We start from the raw sequence: 22,948 nt of genomic DNA, 5'->3' as shown, positions 1-22,948 counted from the left end.
TGCATTAACTAATTCGAGGATACATGGGCTGTTATCACTCCATAACATGCTCAAAATTTCTGTATATTATTTTTAATCCTTCTACTACATATTATTCTTTCGCAAAACTGTACATGCCAGCGATATTAAAAAAGTAAGTTGTAATATATAAAAAAAGATCAATACTATTATTAATTTCAATTCATTAATCTTTCATTAAGGTTTTGGTTGAGATAAAAAAGTCAGTGTCACAAGCGGGATTCGAACCCACGACCTTCAGCTAAATACCGCTGCTTTACCACTTGAGCTATCGTGACTTCGATCCACTCGGACATAAAACAACTTTCCATCTCAACCCCCGCTAATAAAAATAAACTATTATTAATAATTTGTCAATCCTACTCATTTGTAACACAATAATTTAATTTTGAGTTAGAAATTCGTTAGACGTTCTTTAAAACCGTCTTACGAAAAATTGTTATTTCTGTAAGTTTCTTGTCGTTTATGGCACTAAAACGAGAATTGTAAACGTGAGAATTGTACGTTAAACTCTTCGGACTCTCCAGGAGGGTGCCTTTTCTCATGTAGTTCAAAATGGGAAAAGAAAATGAAAAACTGAGTTTGAAGTTAGCCCTTTAAATGAACAAGATTACAGATTGGCCCATGGGTTTGGTAGAAAAAGGCCTGGCCCATAAATTCCCAATATCGGTCCCAGGTAACTGCCCCATATTCAAACTGCAGCTGCGAATGCACCTATTGATATAAAAATTCAGTTTCAATTATTTTCGCTCAACGAGACCGCCAAGACAACTAGCAATGAGAAGGAAAAAAAGGACATTAAACCTTCACCGATCTACATAAAAAACGTTGTGAGTACTCATTCACGGACAAAAAACTTAGAAAAGATGGAAAGTGTAAATTCTTTCATTATTAAAAACACAAAAAATTCTCTAAAACTCATCGCCAACATACAGACAATTTATACATTTTCTGGAAGAAACACAAACGGAATTTCATATACCAACTATAAGATGAAAAAAACATATATAATTTAAAAGGTTTACAGTTTTCTACGCCCATAGCCCTACTCACACAGGAATTAAGCAACAAAGCTACAAAGTAGTTAATTGCACCTTATCTTCTTTAAAATTATCAGAGCACTTAATTTTCTTGAAATTAATCGAAATACAAACGACAAAAATAAATATGACGTTACGACACTTTTTTTTTCAAAATTAAATTATTATGTTACAAATCATTAAGATGGATAAATTATTAATAATAGTATTGATCTTTTTTTATATATTACAACTTACGTTTTTTAATACCGCTAGCATGTACAGCTTTGCGAAAGAATAATATGTAGTAGAAGGATTAAAAATAATATACAGAAATTTTGAGCATGTTTTGGAGTGGTAACAGCCCATGTATCCTCGAATTAGTTAATGCAACAAATCAGATGCCACAATGCTTGATTATATCAAGTATGACATCAAATAATATATATAATTATTTAAAAAAATTTATTTTTATTACTTTTACAGAGTATTTGATTTATTAAAAAGAAATTTTATTGAATATTATCCAAGAAATGGTGTTTTCACTTCTGTTTCGAATGTGGGTAGACTAGAGTAAACACGGCGTTCACAGCGATAAACCAGAAGGACAGTAAAGCTGTGCGGAATGGTAGACCTTAGCCCCGTGTAAAAATGTCCCGGGGTTTCGTGGAATGCTTCGCAACTTATTTCGGAATAATTTGATCATAGGATCTATAAAAAATTAAATAAAATAAAATTTTAATTTAAACTTAAAATTAATTGAACGCGAAGTCACTACTAAAACTTACAATATATATTATAACGATGCAGTAGTTTTTAACACAGTAATGAAGTACGGATAAACTCTGTAACAATAAAAAAGGTTGAGGATTATGAGATTTTTTACAAAAAAAATTCAACCCCTTGCCTCCAAGTAATAAAGTTATAAAAAAATACATTTTAACTAGTAAAACCCTTAAAAGTTCGGTTTCCTGTCTGCTATAAATACTATTTTTGGCATTTTTATAAAAATTAAAAAGTGTATGTATAAAATAGATTTGCTAGTTAAATTTAAAACGGTTTTAAATTCGTCGGAAAAATTGTATACTGCGTGATATTGTGGAAAATGTAGTGAACCCGAGCAGGAAAGATTCAATCCTCAAATGTGGCATTTTATGTAGTATTTTTTAATAAGTAACTCTTCATTTGAAAAACCTGTTATTTGTGATGTACGATACCAACAGTTAACCATGACCTAAGTTTTTACAAAGAACCACCAGGATTGTTTTCCGAGCTGACATCACCCCCTCCCGGAAAAGCTTCTTCATTTTTACCCGATCCCACCTAAGACTATCCCGATCAATAATTTAATTTACATGGGCTCCGAATAAATACCGTACTGAGGTATTTTTATAAAATAAAAACAATAAAACGACCATTTTGAATTATAAATTAATAAATTTGAATAAATTTAATAATATTTATTTTTTTGCCATTTACATTAATTAAAATATAATTTAAATTAGTATTAGTAGCAGTTTATTGATTCGAAACTCGTTAACAGCAGACGATATTGAACGAGAACTGAAATAGTCAAGTCGGGAAAAGAAAAGTGAAACTGGTCAAGCCAATTTGGAAAGGGTTGTGTGTTGTTTACTCTTTTGTTTATGTTTATCTTAGGGCATCGGTGATGGCAGGAGGGGTTGGGAGAGGTTCTGTCGTATCGGAAGGAAGTGGTTTCTGAAAGTCGGAAGGAGGCGAGAAATTTTCCCGGGCACCTGCAAAACCGGAGCATAAGGCACAATGCCCATGCAAATTGCAGCGGCCCGGCCGAATCGATTGATTCACTCACACTTTATTCTCATGTTTAAATCCTTTATTTCGGATCGAATTTGAGCTGAAATGTCAAGTGTCGGTCGAAAGGAGAAGGATATTAATCACGACCCGGCCACCTCCGGTCGCCTTGTTTTGTTTATGCACATTGTTGTTTATTTATGTTTTGTTGTTTACTTGTTTATGATAGGTCTCTGTGGCGGAAGTGGGGGCGGTCGTGGGAACCACGTGTGACCACGATCGAAGGGGGGGTAGTGGCAGTCAACCCCTGACAGCCAACAACACAACAACAGTGCACATACAAACAACAAGGAGGCCGTCTCCTTTTTCCGAAGGGTCCACCCTACCGCCGGTCCACCTCTGATTTAATGACCGAACGACGCATCAAATTATAAAAAAATCCGACCCGACGCCCGCACTGGCCTAAACGCGGCCAGGTGGTCCGAACCGACAGAACCGACGACGTTTCCTACTCTAAATATATTAATTATTATTTATCTTACCTCACTTCCGATGTTGCCAAAGGAATCCATCTTCGAAGAACAGAGATCAAATAGCTGTAGACAATTGCGCAAGTGTTTCTGAGAAGCATGCGCTGGGTAGCTTATACTTTGAGGTGGGAATGTTGTTGGTATACGGGGGGGTTGCCGGTGTAGGTTTACCTCCCCCCAATAAAAATCTCACCCCTCCACCCCTCTGGCAAACATTTATTTCCAACCCCTTCCGTTTAATTGTTCTCCGCGTCCCCGCCCAAACGGCCTCGTCTCGTCTCGGACCTCCGAAACGAATTCGTTCAAATCAAGAAAATAAAGACAAGCTCTTCCCCTCCATATCGCCAAAATCAATTTATTCAGGTTCAAAGTGTCGTGTTTCGAGTTACAGATGGACCGGAATAAAAGGGAAGAAGGCGAGTTGAGACACATTCTGGCCATCTCGTAGAAAGTGGAATCAATAAAGGGGAGCGGGAACGGTTTCCCCGGTGACCCGGAGGGAGTCCGACCCCCGCCTCCGGATCCCTACGAACGGAATTCTGGGTAACCGTCCCTCAGTCGGTTTGGGGCCTTGGCTGTGGCGGGATGCCCTGATGGCGAGGAAGGCACTCCTCCGATGGCGGGACATGCCTCCCCATTTACAATTCAACCCTTACATCCATACCGGTTACAGGCCCTTACTCACATTCTGGGAGTCCCTCGGAAGCATGTTCTATCTTCACAACGAAACCATCAACATTCTGACGCATGGTAAGACAAATTTGTTACATTTTCTCTTCACACTTTTTTTCGATACGATTAACCTCCTTTTCAAGTTTGTCCCTCTGTTCCCTTCCCAACGAATCGAATTTCTTTTATCTCCTACAATATTTTAATAAAAAATAATTTACTAAAATGCATATAACAAATGCCTTCGTTTTTCTCTGTTTACTATCTAGAGTACATTCACTTGTTTTCATGTGCCGACTCAATATGATCCATACTGTTTAACATACTCCGACATGACCAGCACTTCGTCACCGTTCCTCGAAAATTGATCCTAGAAATCTAAATTCGTAAATATCACCTGTAACGAGTTTTACGCTAGCCGGCTCAAATTTCAAGTGATATTACATATTTTCTTTTTGGCATTTTAGCTTCTGATTATTACGATTAAAAAAAAATCATTTCCTGTCTGACATCAATACCCCTTAATCCTCATTTCAATAGGGCTATAGCCGCATTCATACAAAACGGATTTTGCGAGTAGAGCTGAAGAACTTTTTTTGATAATATTATGTCAGGAATAGATTTAATCTTTAGCAATAAATAAGATATAAAAAGCCATTTTAATACCTGATATTCGTAATTGTTATTATGTTTTGAGCAACGCGTTGGCCAGCATTTATGTTCGAAACTTTACCCTTTAAACTAATAGACATATTACAAAATTTCTAATTCTAATCGAGCATAACTTGCGAGCCGAGCGATTAAAACCATTTTAAATTTCTAGATATACATACATAAGGACTATAACTCTTTTATTTTTGGTTTTTCTTCAATTTTGATTCCTTTTACATCCAGTATTGCGTGTGCATAAGATTGAACCAGACAATCACCAACAACAACCGTGCTATTTATTTTTATTGTTGCCGATGCAATTCGGCCTTTGACGCAGGTCCTTCATCTGAGCTGCTAGAAGCTCCAATCGTGCTCACTTTTCAAAACTCACACTCAATTTAGAGAAGTTGTAGTTCTGAGTTTTCCGGACTTAATAGTTTTATTCGGTCTCAGGAAAATATTTGTAGAGACGTTGTATTTTCTTTAAAAATTAATAACAAAAATATAAAGAATACGTGCGTTCAATAGTAAATTATGACCGCCGGAGAAACTACTGGGCCTACTGTGCTACCAAGAATGCTGTGCTACAAGAAGTTGCATATGGATGATTACTGTTTTCATTAAGTCCAACTGGTGCCAATATAAAAATTGTTATTTTTAATCCCTTCACTTTTATAACAATTACTTGAAAAGGTTAGATAGATGCTAAGGTAAAGAATGAATCTAGTTTAACCTACGCACTGGCATAAAGTGGCATTAAGCATAAAAAAACAGTTCAAGATGCACGAAGAAAAACTAATAGGGTATGTCATAAAGCTTTAGAGAGTATAGATGTAGTGTAAAATACTTTTACTTTTGCCTTATACCGTTCGACTAGGGCGTAAGTAGTTTAGTAAAGTTTTCGGTGTTTAAATACTTATTAAAGTCACCAGTTAGATTGATTATCTTTAATTTTACTTACTCTTTTATTAATTAATTGGTTTAGTTTGCTTGTTTTTAATTTATAAATTACAAATATGTGTTAGAATATGTGTATTGCTTGTTGATTTGTAGTTATATTAGTATAATATATTTTATAAGTGATATGAAGAATGCTCTTGTTCGTAGGCGGGCGACATAAATATTATCTTGTTAACAATTAACAACTACAGACAAGAACGGTATTGGCTTTCAATTATTTGTTCCAATTTTTTTTTGTTTGAAAATGTAATACACCGAATTAAAAAAATTATTTTTAAATTAAACAATAAATACGAATAGAGGGGCGTCGGTGGCCGCAACGGTTTAGGCGTTGACACGGCGCTCATCACAGTAAGGTAAAGGTCCCGGGTTCGAATCCAGCGGCCATGCATTCTAATCCGGCATACTTACAAATGCTCTTGTTATAAAAAAGAAAAAATACACTATCCGTTGATGTTTTAAAAATCTTTTTACTTGTAATTACTAAACTTATATGAATTGTTTTGTAGTAGGTCTATAAGATTTGTGCTTTTTTCCATTCTACTAATGTTATTATTTGAACTAATATATTTGATTTTAAATTCAGTTTTTCTTTTCGCTTAATAAAAATAAAGTCATCGGTAATTAGATTAATTCAATTTAACCTTTTCCCTGCTTCAACGGTAGTTTTATTTTAATTGATCATTATAAATAAATAAATAATTTGAAAGCATATCACACTTGCTACAAAAGTACAGTATTACAACCTTTTAAAACATCGTTTTGTTTTTTAATATTTTTTAGATAACTTTAAGTGTAAAAATCACAGTTTATCTGAAGAAGTGTACATCTCGTTGTGATAGGAATTGGCTTGTTGAACTTTTTTTTAACCAGTTGTCTAATCAAACTCTAAAACTTTTGTTATTATTGTTTACACCTACAACTTTCATTACAATAAATAAATTCGACAATTCATTGTCTAACATGATAATTAAGCATGATCGGAGAAGCCAACCACTGGCGACACATCGTCACATTGCACTCACGTGCACATCACTGAAGCAGATCCATAGGCTTCTTCAGCCGACGTGGAGAATTTCCAGGTTAGGAACATTGCTGGACGAGGGGGGACGAGAGGCCAGTGTGAATGGTTTTATTGGAGATGTAGAATGGAGCATTAAGGAATTTTTTAGGATTTTAGATTGGAGAGACGGATAGTGGATGAATGAGAGTTTTCTAAAACTACAATTGAAATCTTGAGGAGGATGAAACAGGTGCGGTCTCGAAAACGTACCTAAAAAATTGTTTGTACAAAACTGGCTATTATTGAAGCAAGAAATGTTAATTTTGTAATGCCATCATTTTACAGTAATACATATGTAGGAAGGCTGACGTTTGGTGCTTATATCGTTTAACCCTTTCGGAATCACTATGCAATAAAAAATGTTTAATTAATGAAAGCAATGAGAGATTTGTTCTAACCGCTCTTTGGTTGATTCATATAGCTAGGTTAATTGAAAATACATAATAAGTGCTAAACGTATTTCTACTCATGGCAGTCAAAAGTTGGAAAAATCATGTTTCACGTGAATTTTTTAACACATTCTCGGAAGATTTCAAAGGATTCAGGAATCGGTTGTATCGATCCCGCGGCTTGTGCGGCAACGAAATGTGCCGTCCAATAATGGATCGGTGAACAATGACCGCCTTTTCAACAAACCAACTGATTCTTCGTGTTCTTCGTGTCACGATAAACCACAAATAGCAATCCGGTATGGAAGGGTTTTAGCCAAAACCATTCTCACTCTGTTCTAACAGTTCTAGACAGAGCAGAATTGGCAGTTCGTAATCTCATTGCTTATTTCTTGACGTTCCTACACTCAACTACTTTCGCTAATACACTTTGATCAACAATTAAAGATTATGTACTTTAGTTTTTCATAATCGCTAAATGCCGCTGAGATTTGTCCGTCTGTATAACGCTGACTTTTTTAGGATGACTCAAGACAAACTATGGAAAATAGATCTTTATAATTTACATAATTCTTAATAGAACAGATAACTAGTTTTATGGAATTGCATAACAGAAAATTAAAACATCCATGCCAATAGGACGCGTACCGTAAAGGTATGAATGAAAACGTATAAATATGTAATAGGTAGAGTTTTTTTTAAAAGGTCATTTAATAATTTAAAATTCGAAGTTATGAATGAAGTTGTAATTGTGTGAAGTGTTCTATTGTTTATTTAGTAGCGATCGTTGAACGAAAAGTGAATGTGACGCACCACGGGCCTTCGGGATCGATCGATAATTTCGCGTCACAAGAAATTCGTGAGTTTAACAGTATTTGTAAATCACATCATACATTCGAACATTTCGCCATAGAAACCGTTTCAAACAACATATTTCCATTAAAATTACTGACATCAAATTTTAATGGACTGACTTTTTTAAAAATTTGTTTAAATTCAATTTGTATGATGATATCGGTGAAAATCTGATAAACGTTTTCAAGCAATAGAGATTTTAAAATGAGGTTGAAAATATAATAAAAATAAAATATATTAGTTCCCGAATACAATAACAGATTGATTGTGAGGTGTTTTAGTGACCTTTAGTTAATGATTATTTGGAGATCGTGAGATGAGGTCTGGTGTGACGTAGGTTTTAGAAAAACGTTTACTTTATCGTGCCAACGTTTCGATCTTTATTGAGATCATCTTCAGGGCTCAAAGTGTTTGTTTTCTGTATAGATGAGTCATTATTGGGTGTCGGGTTGAAAGGGGGCACTCTCACAGAAAACAAACACTTTGAGCCCTGAAGATGATCTCAATAAAGATCGAAACGTTTGCACGATAAGTCACACCAGACCGCATCTCACGATCTCCAAATAAGATTGAAAATAATAAAGTTCATTTAATGATATATTCGCACGAATTGGTTATGTTTGCTGTATNTATATAGCTATGTAATTTTATTGTTTCAGGAGTACCCATAATAATAATTTTAGTTGTCGTACCTCGAGTAATGCCGTGGTCCCAGATCGACTCGCATTTCCTTGCCTGGTGTCATATCGCGGGTTCAGTCGCTCCCTGGATTGGATCTTTCATTTACCATCTTTTCATGAACATGAAACAACCACCTGGATTTTACCAGAGGCTCCTTCAACTCGACATGCTCGGCATTTGGGTATCACAAAGCTTCGGTGAGCACAAAATTTGATTATATAAAATACCAAACTCTCAGTGTTTTTGCAATTTTTTTTGTATATGTTTTCTTTAGTTTTTATTGCATTGTCAGTAAATCTGTAGGGCATGTAAACATCAATTTCAAGTGTCTGTTGGAAAAAAAAAAACGATTAAGTAATAAGTAAATGCTTCAGAAACAAAGTCTTTATTCGTCTTTAAACATGAAAGTTATGTTTGTTGTCAATCATGATTTTGCATCAAATGTTGCATTTGAGCGTTGCCTTGCTTGTTGGTGTTGACTATGTGTTGTATTAATCACAGGAGCTTTGCCAATGGTCTGCGCATCTGTATACTGTTTACCCCGCATCTTGCAATGGCTCATCATTTCCTGCTACTGTATCTTCGCCCTCGTCGGACTATTCAAGGTTAGAAAAATTGAAATTTTATATAATTTCTATTTAATTAAATAGGCTTTTATGATGAAATTTTTTCTAAATGAGGAAGTTTTTACCTTATCCGAGTTTGTACATTCTGTAAGTATTAAATGAATTATTTTTATCTTATTCCGAATGAACCATGAAACGTTACCTTAAATGTAAAATCTAGTCTCAAAATGTGAAGCATGAAAGACAGCAAATGTTGGCATTTACTACGGCAAAGTTAATTTTTTTAAACCTAAATCTCAGGGTGTTTTTCCACTGAAAAATTGTAAATAATTTGGATTCGAATTCAGGATCGCTAAAATGAGCCGCCGTGTCAATGCCTGTAACCCTGGCTAGTGATGCCGGACGGTTACCTGAAAGACAGTGAATTTCGATTCAGAACATTGTTGATGGAAGTGAAATCCGCTGTATGGTGGGTTAACTCGCGACCGATCAACTAGTCTCAGTAGTATTCTAGAAAGTCTAGAAGATCCACGTGGGGCTAATAACGGGGGGGGGGTGAAGTATGAAAACAAGTACATACCCAGATGAAAGGTATAATTGAAAGCATTTTGTTTTAAAACAGATTTACAAATGAAAAACTGCTCATTGTCCTTCATTTATCAAACTAGGTATAAAAGATTCTAATAACAATTTTTTTCTCAATCCGATAAGAAGTTAGAACCTGAAAAAATTGTCTAAAAACGTATGGACTAGTGAAAACAATTATAAGACACACAAATAAGTTACTTGAATTTTTAGATAAACCATACTTCCCATAGTCAGCGAAAAGGTAACAAGTGACGTTGCACTGTCAAGGTGAATGAATTCAGCGATATGCTGCGCGAATTTTTTGTTTTGATTTTCATGAAGTACATCTAGATATCTAGCTGTATTGGGACAGTAGATTAACGGTTTATTCACTTACCTCGTTGTTATGTAGGTGCAGGTTCTTGCAACTAGGACAAGAAAAACCACAAGCAAGATCCTACACCGAGGAACCGCTGGCAAAGCTGTGGAGGCTGGTTAATAGCCTGAAGCTGGCCAGTGAGTTATAATTAACAGAGGAACACAATAGATCTATTTAGGTCGAGGTGCAGTAGGCCTTGTGGCCGCCTCTCTTATTCCTATCCCTATCCCTTACCTCGTTTTAGAAACTACATACCAAGAAAGTGACTGATAGATTCTGACGTTACATTTAGTAACGAAGACATGCAGAGTTTACACCCCTGAAGGGCAGGTTGCCCTTATTTAGCTTTTTCTATAAAATTAAGGATTCTATGTTTCTGATCGATGTTTGAATGAATGGCTCTAAATCCAAACTTTGCAACACTAGATTTTCAAATAGTTTTGAGATTACTGGAAGCAATGAGAGACAAACATTGTGGATTATTTCATCTTGTTTTGCTACCATATATATCTCAGCCATATTCCAGATATTAGGACATTCTTAAGTCCCTAAAAGTACAATAATTGACAATGACTTAATCAATCAATTAATTTGATCTTTTTCTATTTGATCCCAGAATCCTTGGAGAATCTTTTTCACTTGTTTAAATCGTGCAAAAACCCACAAAGGAGAGTAGTCAGCGAATGAGTAGTTTCCATTCGGTACATCTCGAGTGACAGACAAGACTAAAGATGAGGACGAAGTCAGTCCCACAGGAGTCAAATGAAAAATAATGAAGCCTTCCAATGTTTGATAAGGCAACTGTCAAAATTTGCCAAGTCTGAATTTCTGTTCCAACAGCCGAGGTTATTCCATTGTTGGTACTGATACGGCAATCGGTGACGTATACCTCCAAACAAATGGATTTTCTTTTCTATTATTGGACTCACATAGCTTCTAAAGTTTCCCAAACCATCGACCATTTGCTCTCACTGAATAGAAAGCCAACACGCTAACAGTTTATATATGTTTAAATAATTTTTTTAATGTGTTTCGTTTAACTGGACTTGTCTAGGGTTTATTTAGTTATTATGGGTATTGCATTTCTAAAACCATACACGTAAAAATTGAATCCAAATAAAATGCTCTCAAAAATTCAGTTATTTATTTTACTGGGATGGTATGAAATTTTTTCCAGTTTAAGATGTATTTAAAACGTCTCGTAATCTCAATGAGATATAATAAAAAAGTAAAATAAATGAATAAAACAAATTCATTTAGTTTACACATTTGAGCCCCTTTATGGCATTTAACGACCAATACTCATTTTCTACCGTCAGTTCTCAATGTTTATATGTTTATAAATCCCAGGCCCTGAAGATGTCAATAAAAATCGAAACGTTGGCACAACAAAGAAAATGATTTTCTAAACGTACATCGCACCAGACCGCATCACCCGATCTCTAAATAATCATTACATAACGGTCACTTAATATTACATATTTAAATGATTTTAATTTCCTAATTAAAAACCTTTACCTCTCGAAAAAGTGGTTGTTTTATATTTTTAATTCAGTTTTATTTATTTATTGTGTTAACTTACGTGACTACATAAAGCGGTTCGTATCCTATGGGCTCGTTTACTTGTTGATTATGATGAAGAGGGTTGGGACCATGGTTGAAGGATCAAAATTTGTTCACCATCTCGGTTTAAAGTTCTTTAAAAGGGATACAAAGGTTAAAATGAGACTTGAAAAGTCTACGATGAAATAGAAATTAAGGATGAAAATGAACGGTACAAAATAGTGATTTTCACCAAAGGTCGACCAAATATCCTTAACTTATCTATAGAAGCTTCAAAATATCTAAGGATTTAAGGACGTAACTTTTTTAAAGCATATTACAGATAAATGTGATTGAGCTATGAAGCCATGTTCAAAATGGCACCGTATTTTAATAGAAAATCTATGTCAAGCCTAAAAAACAAAATTCTAATACACCTTGCACACTGCATCGGGATCAAACAATAAAATACTCGAAACAATCACATATAAATATTTAAGAATTATTATCAATAATTATGACTACAATACGGACATAGTGTAAAATTAATTTGATTAATTTCGATAAATAAAATGTTTTGAAAAAAAAAGTAAATTAGTCCTTTGCATTCAAAATAGTTTCTTCATTTTTAGTACTTGTTACAGACACAGGGAAATAATCAGTAATATTATTGTTGAATATCATCAATAACCAAAATTAAGATTTTGGGATTCATTCTAATTGAAAATATGAGAGTTATTTGTAATGCTTGTAACTTTATTAAGTGGGAAAAATCATATTCCGAAAGAGTATTCAGATATTTTTTATATATTTTTTAGTAAAATTTTTAACTATTTTATATAATATATATGTTAAAGTACATAATATTTGTTTTCATATCCGCACCCATTAAATGGAATTTGAAATTTTCGGACTCACTCAAAAACTCTTCAAGCAGTTATAAATATTATTCATTTGGCCTATATATCATGCGTTGACGTTTTGGTACGCTTAATTCTAGACAGTAGATTAAGATTTTTTTGTTCTATCAATTACTTAAACTCAGTTGTACTCCATCAATCAAATGGATATATCAACTTATACTCACTTAAATCAACACAACGCGTTGTCGAGGATAGCTAAAGTGAGTTGGGGACTTGGTTATGACACTCTGCGAGTGATTTATGACGGAGCAATTCTTCCGAAGTTGACCTACGAAGCTTCAGCTTGGATGAGGGAGATAAATAAGAAGACAATCTTCAGGTGTTTGAAAAGGTCCAATAGCTATCAGACATCACGATGTCATATGAATCTGCATGTTTGATGGCAAACTTCATTCCTATCGGTATAAAAATCAAACAAATCGGTGAATATCTGCTTCTGCTGGTATGTTGTATGATGATACTAATAAAATTGACATCCACCTTTTTTTGCAGTTAATACTGCGCTTTCACTTCATTATTGATGTCTTTTGTAATTTTGTTTGGTATCTGTAAATACACATTGAAACAGTTTTTCTTGTGAGTGAGTGATATTGTACAAACTGTTTGGTAATTAAATGCATCCTGTTGTTTCTATAATTTTCCCATTTTCAATACCCAATGCATCGTAAAATGTTCTACAGAAGGATCCTTTTGTAATTTAACACGCATGTTTGTCGTCAATGATATGTGCATTAAATACGCATACTAATTCATCAGTCGAAAATCACCTGTTAATAACATTAGCTCACCAACGAATGGCGGTTCGTTTTCACGTAAATCACGCAACGTTCTATCTATTACTTCCAACAATGTTTTATGCGCCATTGTGTATTCATCCCAAATACATATCTTGCATTACTGGAATATTTTACTCACTCCCGATGTTTTGATATGTTGCACGTCATAAAATTTTGTATATTCCATGGCAATTTAAATGTTGAATGAACTGTTCGAAACCATCCGCAAGAGTCACCGCAATCCCAGATGATGCTATTGCCGATGCGATATGATGTGCACGTATGTTTACCAGTTCCATTGAAATAAGAAATGTTTTTCCTTTGCCTCCTGGTGTATCCAAGAAATACATTCCATCACTTTCATCATTTGTTACTCGCATTATCTCATCAAAAACGTATTTCGGTCTTGAAGTAACTTTGGTATATTTCAAATATATTTAATTCATTGATGTTGAAGTTTTTTCGCTTTGTAATTCAGTATATGTCAGTGGATATTCGATTAAGTGATATCATCGCCAATTGTGACAATGCTTTGTATGTTGTAGTTTAAACTACGAAAATACGAGGTCGGAACAATGTGCTGTCATAAACTCTTTATATTTTTCCCATAATTAATTTGGATTTGATGGAATTACGATTGCAAATAAAGCGTGCATTTGGTTTGCATGAGGAGAAATTATCGCATCAGCTAGCGAAAATTATGCATTGTTTTCAAGTAAATTCAATTTTTTCATTCTATTCTATATCTTGCGCATAAACAACCATCAATTGTTCTTAAATTTTGAAATGTTGTTGGCCCACGAACGTTCGCCAATAATACTACACCAAATAAACTGAATACACTCGTAGCTCATTTCTCAGTTTTGATGGTTAGGCTTAGGGTTTCGGCAGGGTCAGGCCACAGGCTGGTTATTTATTTATCCATTAGCCGTTCTCTCACCTACACCACTGTTGCCTCTAGTAAATGACAGCAGTGAAGTATGTATCTTTACATTACCGAAACCGATTCAGCAGTTTTTGCAACTGAGGAGTGTTAGCACCTCTGAGTCGGAATTCGAAAGATGCGGGAGACGTGTAATTATACCGGAAGCCGAAGAGGTCTGGAAAGAAAACAGATGGAAAATGGGTGCCACAAATTTCTAGCACATATTTTAAAAAATCCTTACGTCCCTCATTTTTATTCATATGCTATTTATATAAGTCTTTAAACGCTCCTGGCACTAATAAGAACGAGGTATGAAATTTTCAGCGAAACCGTTCAGTAGTTTTTGCGTCTATAGTGTACACACATACGACTTTTATATTTACATTTATGTTTTTACTTGTTGACTCCCTTGTTGAACCGGAAACGGAGTTCACCGACTCGCCGACCATCAATTCTACTTCCTCTTTTTTCAAAAATATTTGAGAAAGAAAAAGAAGAGAAGATTGACCCCCACAATAAACTTCAACCTTTCCAGAGATCAACAGTTCGATTTTCGTCCTTAACATTCCAAAACACAAAAGGTGCTTTCCATTGTGGACCGTATATCCTCATCCCTTGAGCATAATCAATACTGCTTGAGGGCCTTTATTCACATGATTGTTTGATCGCGTCTGGCATGAGTCTCCTACACAAATTAAAACGTGTCTTTACAAATACATTGTACCTAAAACCTTCACTCTTACCTAACGGAACGATTCCTCCAAGTTCATAAAAAAATCGGACTACTAAACCTACAACCGACATACACAAATTAAAAGACAAGAATTAAACGTACACTTTGGACTGCTGTACGAATTGTTATCAAGAATATCACACATATCAACAAAAAACAAACTAATACTTTACAAGATACTACTGAAACAGATTTGAACATAAGAGGCACCGCAAAATCTTCTAAGATCCAAAAAATACTGTCCTTCCAATCCAAACCCTCACAAAAGTTTGCTGGGTTTCCTCTGTATATATGTAAAAATAATAAAATCCTATTGTATCTCATTATGTAATGTGTATAATTTGTACAAATGATAATTAAATTAACAAAAATTAAAAAAACACTTTTTCTGATCAAAAGTAAGAAAAACAAATATGCGGAATTTTTTGCCTGTCATTGTACATAAAATGTCATTCTAAAATTACGTATAATTATGTTTTCACCAAACGTTTTTTTTCCTACCTCAGAAATATTGTAAAACATTTTTCAATAAAATTAATTAAATTTGTACATATTTACATGGGTATAAAATTGTATATAACATGGGCTAGTTCTGAATACAGTTACTAGGACAATAAACACTTGAGTGTTATGTAGTGTCAATCAAATTATTTATAATAAAGTATAATATAAACAAATTTCAGGCATTGGCAGCCAGTTCTCCATGGAACAGAAGACTTTGTTTTGCACTTCCCTTTCTAATGCGTAATCTGTTGTGCGTGTTAAGATTGACTAAGTATGGAGGAGGTGATCCAAAGACAAATACAGATGTTATATTACAGGTGAATTGATAGATCATGTTTTGCCTTGAAAATTATTATAACAAAAAGTAGTTTACAGGACGTGCTATCTGTTATCGGTGGTGCAATCGGTGCATCAAATGTTCCAGAAAAATGGTTTCCCGGATGCCTGGACTTTTACCTTAACTCTCACAATATAATGCATGTGATTGTTGTTCTCGCAGTTTACCACATGTACTATTCAACCACATCAGATCTAATTTGGATGTCACAAGGTACATGTGACAGGTACATAACAACCGAGACACCCATCACATTTGTAGAAGATTTATAAGGTGCAGATGTATAAGAGAAAAATAATGAACCAAAAGAAAACTAATGAATTTTTGCATTCTTTCTTTTGTGAAAAGACAATTTTGGGAAAATCACAATGTAAACACAAAATTAGTGAAATATTTACATGTGCATATTGATGTAAAATAACAATGCAAATTAATTTTTCTACAACTTTGACTTTGGCCCTCCTTTTTATGTATGCAACTTTTTTTTCTTGAAATAAGTTAATATTGATTTTTATAAGTAACTGAAAAATTATAATAGCCTGTAATTAAGAAATAAAATAAGTTTTTAAAGAGATTTAAATTACAAAATGATTTTAATGTATGTTTATTTTTACATAAATTAAATAGTAATATTTAATTTATTCACAAGTCTAAAAAATGACAACTCTAGTTGTGAGCAATTGTGAAACCAATTAATATGTATATTATTTAAATAGGTGGTTGAGAATACAGGCCTTGGTGTGCCTTGTGATTGAAGTCTGAAGCACTATCCTAAAAATGCTTGACACCTCAGTCCAAACTAATTCAAATAATTAAAAAAAAAAGGATTTTTGATCCTTTTATAAGTGGCTTTTTGTTAATAAATTGATCCTGATGGCTGTGATAATGTCAGCGGAGTTAGCCCCTTTACTTAAAAAAATAAAATAAAAAATTGCAGGACTGTGTTTTACATTGGAGTATGTGTAGTGTGAATTGACACAAGTGTACATATTTAGCACAAAATCAATGAATTGCAATAAAAATTTATAACATTTTACAATAAAATTTCATGATTAGACTTCCAACCTTGATATTATTATTACATAAGTTATTGTTAAATTTATTACATTATTAAAAGTTATTATTGTAGAATGTAAATATAAGCAATGGAGAAAAATGTACACTTATTATTAATTTCATTTATTGAAGACGGTAAGATGAACCAAGTTTGATTGTAAATACGCTATTGATAAAAATACATTTACCGTATTTCTTTTTTGAAAAATAAATAAAAACAATTTCACACACTAAAATGTGCTAAGGGGCTTTTGTCTGTTATGTTTTTATAATATATATACACACATCCACACACTCACACACATGCACAGACACATCCACACATATGTACATACAAGAATATATATATATATATATATATATATATATTATTTTTTAAAAAATCTTAGTATACCTGAATTTGGTATATAACTTCATATAATGTAAAAATTAACTGCTGATTATAATAATAAAATATTTGTTCAGTTAGAATGATAGTTAATATTAATAAATCAATTTTATAGGTTATTCTTGGCAAAATGAAAATACGTATGTACATACTATAAAAAAAGTATATTGATCCTGATTTTTAGAGTTAAAGGCACTAGACTCATTATATATAAATTTTAGAAAATCTGGAGCAATAATATGTAACACCATAACGACTTTCATTGTTTCTAGTTGAATAAAAGTTGTATATATAGAAATTTCAGGGAAAAATAACATTTATTTTGGACCTATTGCTGGTGCTAGTTACAGCTTATAATATTGTGCACATTAATGTTTTTATAAACAATATTATAAAAGAAAGCATAAAAATAAACAACACCAATATGCACAGTTTCTGGTTATAGATGGTAAAGTGAAGTGTCAAAATAGAAGATATTTGTATATTATTATTAGCTATTTATTTATAACATAGAAATATGCTAAATACAATATTTATATCAATAAATATCAAGATAGTTGACTGGGAGGGAGGAATTAGAATTGAAAATTTTTTACTTCAATTAAAAATTAGATTCATTAAATGAGCATGTTGGAAATTTATTATTAATTCTTACTTTTAGCTGTCCAGACAGTAGAGTTAACACCGAGTCTTTATTTATGTTGTTAGAGACTTTAATAAACTTTTGACAACATTGTTTAAATGTATGAATGGTGCATGAGTGTGGGCATGTGTATAAATGCAAATAATAAACTTTGTTACATAATTATCAAAATTTACATCTCCCCTTCCCCCCATTTTTCCAATGTTTTTGTTTAAATTTTAACATCAATGAAATGAAGAAAATGGCAGAATTTTTGGCAAAATACAAGAGATGTGATAAAAGCTTGTTATTAGGTGGAAAGATATATAGTTGATCATGTAAAATACATTTTTATAAAGAAATAAAAAATGGAAAAATATTATGTCTTGTAAATATTCATTAACTGTAAGTATGTCAAGGTAAGTTTAATATCTCAATAATATTTTTAAGATTTCAATGAATACAAAATGAGAAGCCTAATTTAGAAGTTAAAGCTAGACTTCATACAAAGATTATGGATATATCATATAGCATTTTTATTATAAGCCTAGTATTCACTGAGACCTGTGGTGTCTGGTGTGAATCTCGTATGCGTCTTGGCTGCATCTGAATCATTGCTGTGGTAGGTTGTGGGTTAGTATTTTCTGAAATTTGAATATCTATGAAGTGTGACTGATAATATGCTGGTCAGGGAAATAGACTCCCTAAAATTGGAATTTTTCTTTCAAAACTTTGGTTACTATCTTTTTAAAATCGGTTGGGGTCATTCGCAAAAAACAATTCTGAACACCATGTAAACTTCCATTTTTAATGTGTTCAAGAGATTATTTCCATCACTAAATAATTTGCTAACTCTCTATCTTTTTATCGCACTTATTGTTAATTAAACTCAAAAAGGTAGAGAAATTTCCGAGAGAGAGCAAGTTTCTCCGTCTTTTTCAAAGGTTATTTGGAGATTGTGAGATGCGGTCTGGTGTGACGTAGGTTTAAAAAAACATTTTCTTAATCGTGCCAATGTTTCAATTTTTATTTAGATCATCTTCAGCGCTCAAAGTGTTTGTTTTTTGTTTCTGTGTAGATGTGCCATTACTGTGTGTTGTGTTGAGAGTGCCCTGGGGACTTTGCAAAAGCATAGATACACTTAACAACAGAATTTCAAATTCCATTAAATAGAAAATCAAGCCTATTATCTATCTAGTGTGAATTTTTATGTTTTCTAGGCTCTAAATAAATCACTTTATTCAATTTCATTTGCCATCCTGGCATTTGAAGTTTATTAAAGTATGTCATACTTTCTTTACCTTTTCAAAAGGTTGTTTAGCCATATGAAGCCTTTCCCAATATAGTTCAATTTATTAAAAATATAATTAAAAACTAAAGTCAAAATCTTGACAAATTTGATATCTCCTTGTCTATATCTATCTACTTATACCTTCTGGCTAAATCATGACAATTGCTTCTTTGTAAATTTGTGCTATAATTTGTATAACTAGTTTATACAAATGTTGCGTCTTCATTTTCTATCCCAGTTTTAGCCTTATTACAATGCAGTTCAAAATCTGTTTTAATAGAAATGATTTGAGGTGAGGTGAGTATGGCAATTCACTTTTTGGAAAAGGTAGTTTTACTCACATAAGTTACCTGTTTGAATTGACGAATGTTTATGGTGGTTTTGAGTTTTCATTTTATTAAACAGGACCAAGTGCTTCGTCAACATTAACAGCGGCTTGATGAATTGTAATTGTTCACAAATATGCATTTGATTGATGAGGTGAATATTGTTTTTGATTCTAAACTGTTTTGAAGAATTAATTTTATTAAATTACCTGTTTTTGTAAAAGATTATTGATAATGAACGTAAAGAAGGTATCATTGCACGAAGAAGTAACCACTACCTTAGACTCTCAGAACTTTGCTGGCTGGTAAAACTAAGGTGGAGCAAGTGCATTTAAATTTTGTTCCTTGGAGGGAGGTTGGAAGGCAACAAAGTGCGTTATGCAACTCACAAAAAAAAGGGGCGTTTTTCATTTTTTTGCTGAGTGCACTGTGTTGGCTGAGTTTAGTCTTTTGCATCTGGGGCAGCGAATGTTGACTACAGCTCAGCTGCTTTGCCTACTGAACTCAATTAATGATCATAGTCAGGCACTTGCTAGATGCACGTGAAGCATGGTTTTATAGATCTGAACTAGTGCGGTATTTCAACTTTTGAAATTGATATTCTCGCTTAGAAGGAAGAGATATATAAGTTTATTTTTAATTTTTGTTGTTTTTTTTTTTATTGTATAAATTGGTAATATCTTAGTTCATATTTGTATATATAGTATTGTTTTCCTTACATCATCATGCCCTGAATTTTTTATTTATTTTTAATCGTTAGTTGTTATTGTATTTTTTTATATGACAAATTTTTGGTTGACAGACAATCGTTTTCATGCCTTTATAGCATGCTAATAAAATCTTTACTTACTATAAAATATTGTAAAATGTTGAAATAATAAATAAAGCATTATTATTATAACTAGTAATCACAAAATTACTAACGGTTTTTTGGAATAAGACTTGATTTTAAGTAATATTTTTTAAAATATTTTAATTCCAGAAACATGTGCATAATTGTTTTATTTAAAGCTAAAAATTAATGATGTACCTACCTATATAAGCATTTCTTCTCTTATTCTTTATTTTCAGTAGACATGCAATATTTAATAATATTAACTGATACATACAGAATTTTAGGAATTGATTGAGAATTTGAGATTTATTGATTCAATGATAATTTTTACATCATGAACAAATTTGATGAATTACAAGTAACTTTCCCTTGGGGAAAAAACTCATCTCTTAAATTATAAAATATTTCATGGGTTGTCATTTATTGAACACAAAATGTAAGACTCGACTATGTCAATAAGTAAAAATTAAAAAAAAAAAAATAAAATAAAATTGCTTAGAGGGCTAAAAATTTTAAATATCAAGAATTCACATTCTTTCTCTTTTGTTTGTAACCTTTGTAATTAATATTTACATTATAGATAATTCTAATATTTTGATATATCACAATATTCATTAATTACTTTTCTTTTTTTAATCCCAAACCAGCTGAGATTTTCAAGAGGGACTAGTAGTATTGTTCCCTTTGACAGGATTGTCATTATTATTGATCAATGGAAGTCCATGTGTAGGAAGATGTCCAGGAATATTTCCAGCATTTGAATCTTCAATTGCTTTCCGCAACTATGCAAAAAAGTTGGTTAAACTGAAAAAATGATCAACATGTTGAACAAACAAACCTCTTTGAGGGCCACAACTCCTACGAGTTTCCCGATGTTAGTAACATAGGCATGATTGATTCCCACAAGGGAGAATATGGAATGTGCTTTTAGAAGAGATGTCCTAGCGATTAGCTGGAATGGAGACGGATCTATATGACAATCGGTGAAGCTGACACCCCGACACAACTCCTCTTCTTCCCACTCCTTTTGGTCTTCTGGCGACATATCTATCACTCTTTCCCTTGGCTGAGAAATTAAAAGTGCATGTCAAATACAAATGTAAACATTTCTTTTTTATATGTGCTACTTACAAGTTGAACTTTTTTATTAGGCCCGGGGCTTGCAGGTAAAGAGGGGGAAGGGGTTACCACAGGTGTGAGGCATGCCTGCTCTGGGCTTCCTCCTGGACTAGGGTCTACATCCTGAAGAGTTGTCGACTTGTGGAAAATGGCTTCAAAAGCCATTCTAATCCTGTACAACAAGTGAACACAATGAACGCATTTGTCACTCACGAACGCATTTGGTACAAACTCCCCCCCCCAAAAAAAAAGTTATATTCCAATACAAAAACATATCAACAACTAACCTGCTTTCAGCTCCTGTAACAGTGGTGTATGGTGTATTGACAGGTGTCATGAGTGGGCTGTACTGCCTCAGATTGAATGAGTTTGTCTTTTTCAATATTGACTTTTTGGGTTGTGTGCCAAAAACTGGATTGAATTGAGGCTGGAAATAAAACCGATTAAAAGTTTGAATTATGTCTCAATTGTCCATGTACAATATGATCTCACTCGATCTACAAGAGTGTTTATGTTTCCACTGGATTGCTGCTTCATCTTCAGTATGTCTGGTGCTGGTGTGACTTCAAATCTTGATGGCCTTCTCTGTTTTTCATTTTCTTTTCTCCTTTTCTCTTCTTCTTTTGCCCTTACAAATAAGTATCTGTTCAAACAAATGTATTTGTTTCTAAATAAACAGAACTGAAAGCGGTACTACCTCTCCTGTGCTTCTTTTTGCCACTGTGCAACAACCTGTAACCTCCGTTCTCTACCGACATGCTTCTCGATAATTTTAATTAACTCTAACCTCTGTATTGATCCTAAGAGAATCATGTTTTCTACAGACAAAAATATTTGAGATTTTTTGCTTAGTACTTTGGTAAAAATAATAATAGTAATAAAATACCAGGTTTGTCGACAAGAGGAAAGCTCCTCAGATTTCTATTTTCTTTGAGAACTGCTTTCAAGTCATGATAGCTCATGTTGTCCCAAATAAATTTCACATCCTGTACCATAAAATCCTCAACATATACATTATAAATTCCTACAAAAATTAAAAAATAACGAATGTACCGAGTTTTTTACAATGGTAGGAAATGCACAGATACCTGAACTTGAAGGAAGAAGATCCGGTAAGTAAGGAAGTTTTTTAATTAAAATTATACTGTCATATAGTGAGGGTTGTAAAAGAGAAGCGATAGCATTTGCAATCAAAACAGCAATCTACAACAATCATTATATACATTGTGATTATTTACGTAATATTTATTCATGGTTCAAGAACACACCATTATTGGTATGATGTGTGTGATTTGTCCAGTCATTTCAAAAACAATCACTGACACAGAAATTGTGTGCGTTACAGCACCAGAGAAAGCAGCGGCCCCTACTGTTGCATACCCACCTTGAAAAAGATATAATTTTCTCTGTTCATAATCATTATTATTATCCTTATTACTGCAGAAAAAGCC

At 33.2% G+C, this 22,948-nt stretch overlaps 2 protein-coding genes and 1 long non-coding RNA gene across 9 annotated transcripts in view; 1 reads left to right on the top strand and 2 right to left on the bottom strand.

The window, feature by feature from the left end:
• Window positions 1–1,533: 1,533 nt before the first annotated feature.
• On the bottom strand, window positions 1,534–4,422 carry LOC106660800. Of its 2 annotated transcripts, none has more exons than XR_001339584.2 (4): window positions 4,284–4,422; window positions 3,353–4,201; window positions 1,826–1,882; window positions 1,534–1,748 (listed from the first exon to the last, which is right to left on the bottom strand). It is a non-coding gene; the product is annotated as an uncharacterized LOC106660800 (long non-coding RNA). The 2 variants fall into 2 exon arrangements; XR_001339585.2 differs by having other exon boundaries at window positions 4,290–4,422.
• Window positions 3,910–16,396, top strand: LOC106660799 (progestin and adipoQ receptor family member 4). The gene is made up of 5 exons (XM_014383736.2): window positions 3,910–4,090; window positions 8,587–8,805; window positions 9,110–9,213; window positions 15,703–15,840; window positions 15,899–16,396. Exons 1-5 carry the CDS (start codon window positions 3,934–3,936, stop codon window positions 16,130–16,132), a joined length of 852 nt encoding a protein of 283 aa, XP_014239222.1. The 5' UTR covers window positions 3,910–3,933; the 3' UTR covers window positions 16,133–16,396.
• Window positions 16,397–20,909: 4,513 nt separating this feature from the next.
• The window catches only part of LOC106660798 (chloride channel protein 2), a 31,459-nt gene continuing 29,420 nt past the window's right edge, over window positions 20,910–22,948 (bottom strand). For all 6 annotated transcript variants that reach the window (XM_014383732.2, XM_014383731.2, XM_014383733.2 and 3 more), the window contains 9 exons: window positions 22,766–22,881; window positions 22,586–22,700; window positions 22,384–22,521; window positions 22,195–22,315; window positions 21,990–22,125; window positions 21,785–21,924; window positions 21,510–21,669; window positions 21,217–21,444; window positions 20,910–21,160 (listed from right to left, as the gene is read on the bottom strand). In XM_014383732.2, coding sequence (XP_014239218.1) covers window positions 21,035–21,160; window positions 21,217–21,444; window positions 21,510–21,669; window positions 21,785–21,924; window positions 21,990–22,125; window positions 22,195–22,315; window positions 22,384–22,521; window positions 22,586–22,700; window positions 22,766–22,881 — 1,280 coding nt within the window. In that variant the 3' untranslated portion in view covers window positions 20,910–21,034. The remainder of the gene's footprint in view (window positions 21,161–21,216; window positions 21,445–21,509; window positions 21,670–21,784; window positions 21,925–21,989; window positions 22,126–22,194; window positions 22,316–22,383; window positions 22,522–22,585; window positions 22,701–22,765; window positions 22,882–22,948) is intronic.

This window comes from Cimex lectularius, unplaced genomic scaffold (assembly GCF_000648675.2).
Source record: "Cimex lectularius strain Harlan isolate CLEC.00 unplaced genomic scaffold, Clec_2.1 scaffold24, whole genome shotgun sequence".
In the NCBI taxonomy this organism is placed as follows: Eukaryota; Metazoa; Arthropoda; class Insecta; order Hemiptera; family Cimicidae; genus Cimex; species Cimex lectularius.
Note: the sequence above shows the minus strand (reverse complement) of the source record. Positions and strands in the feature narration are given on the sequence as shown.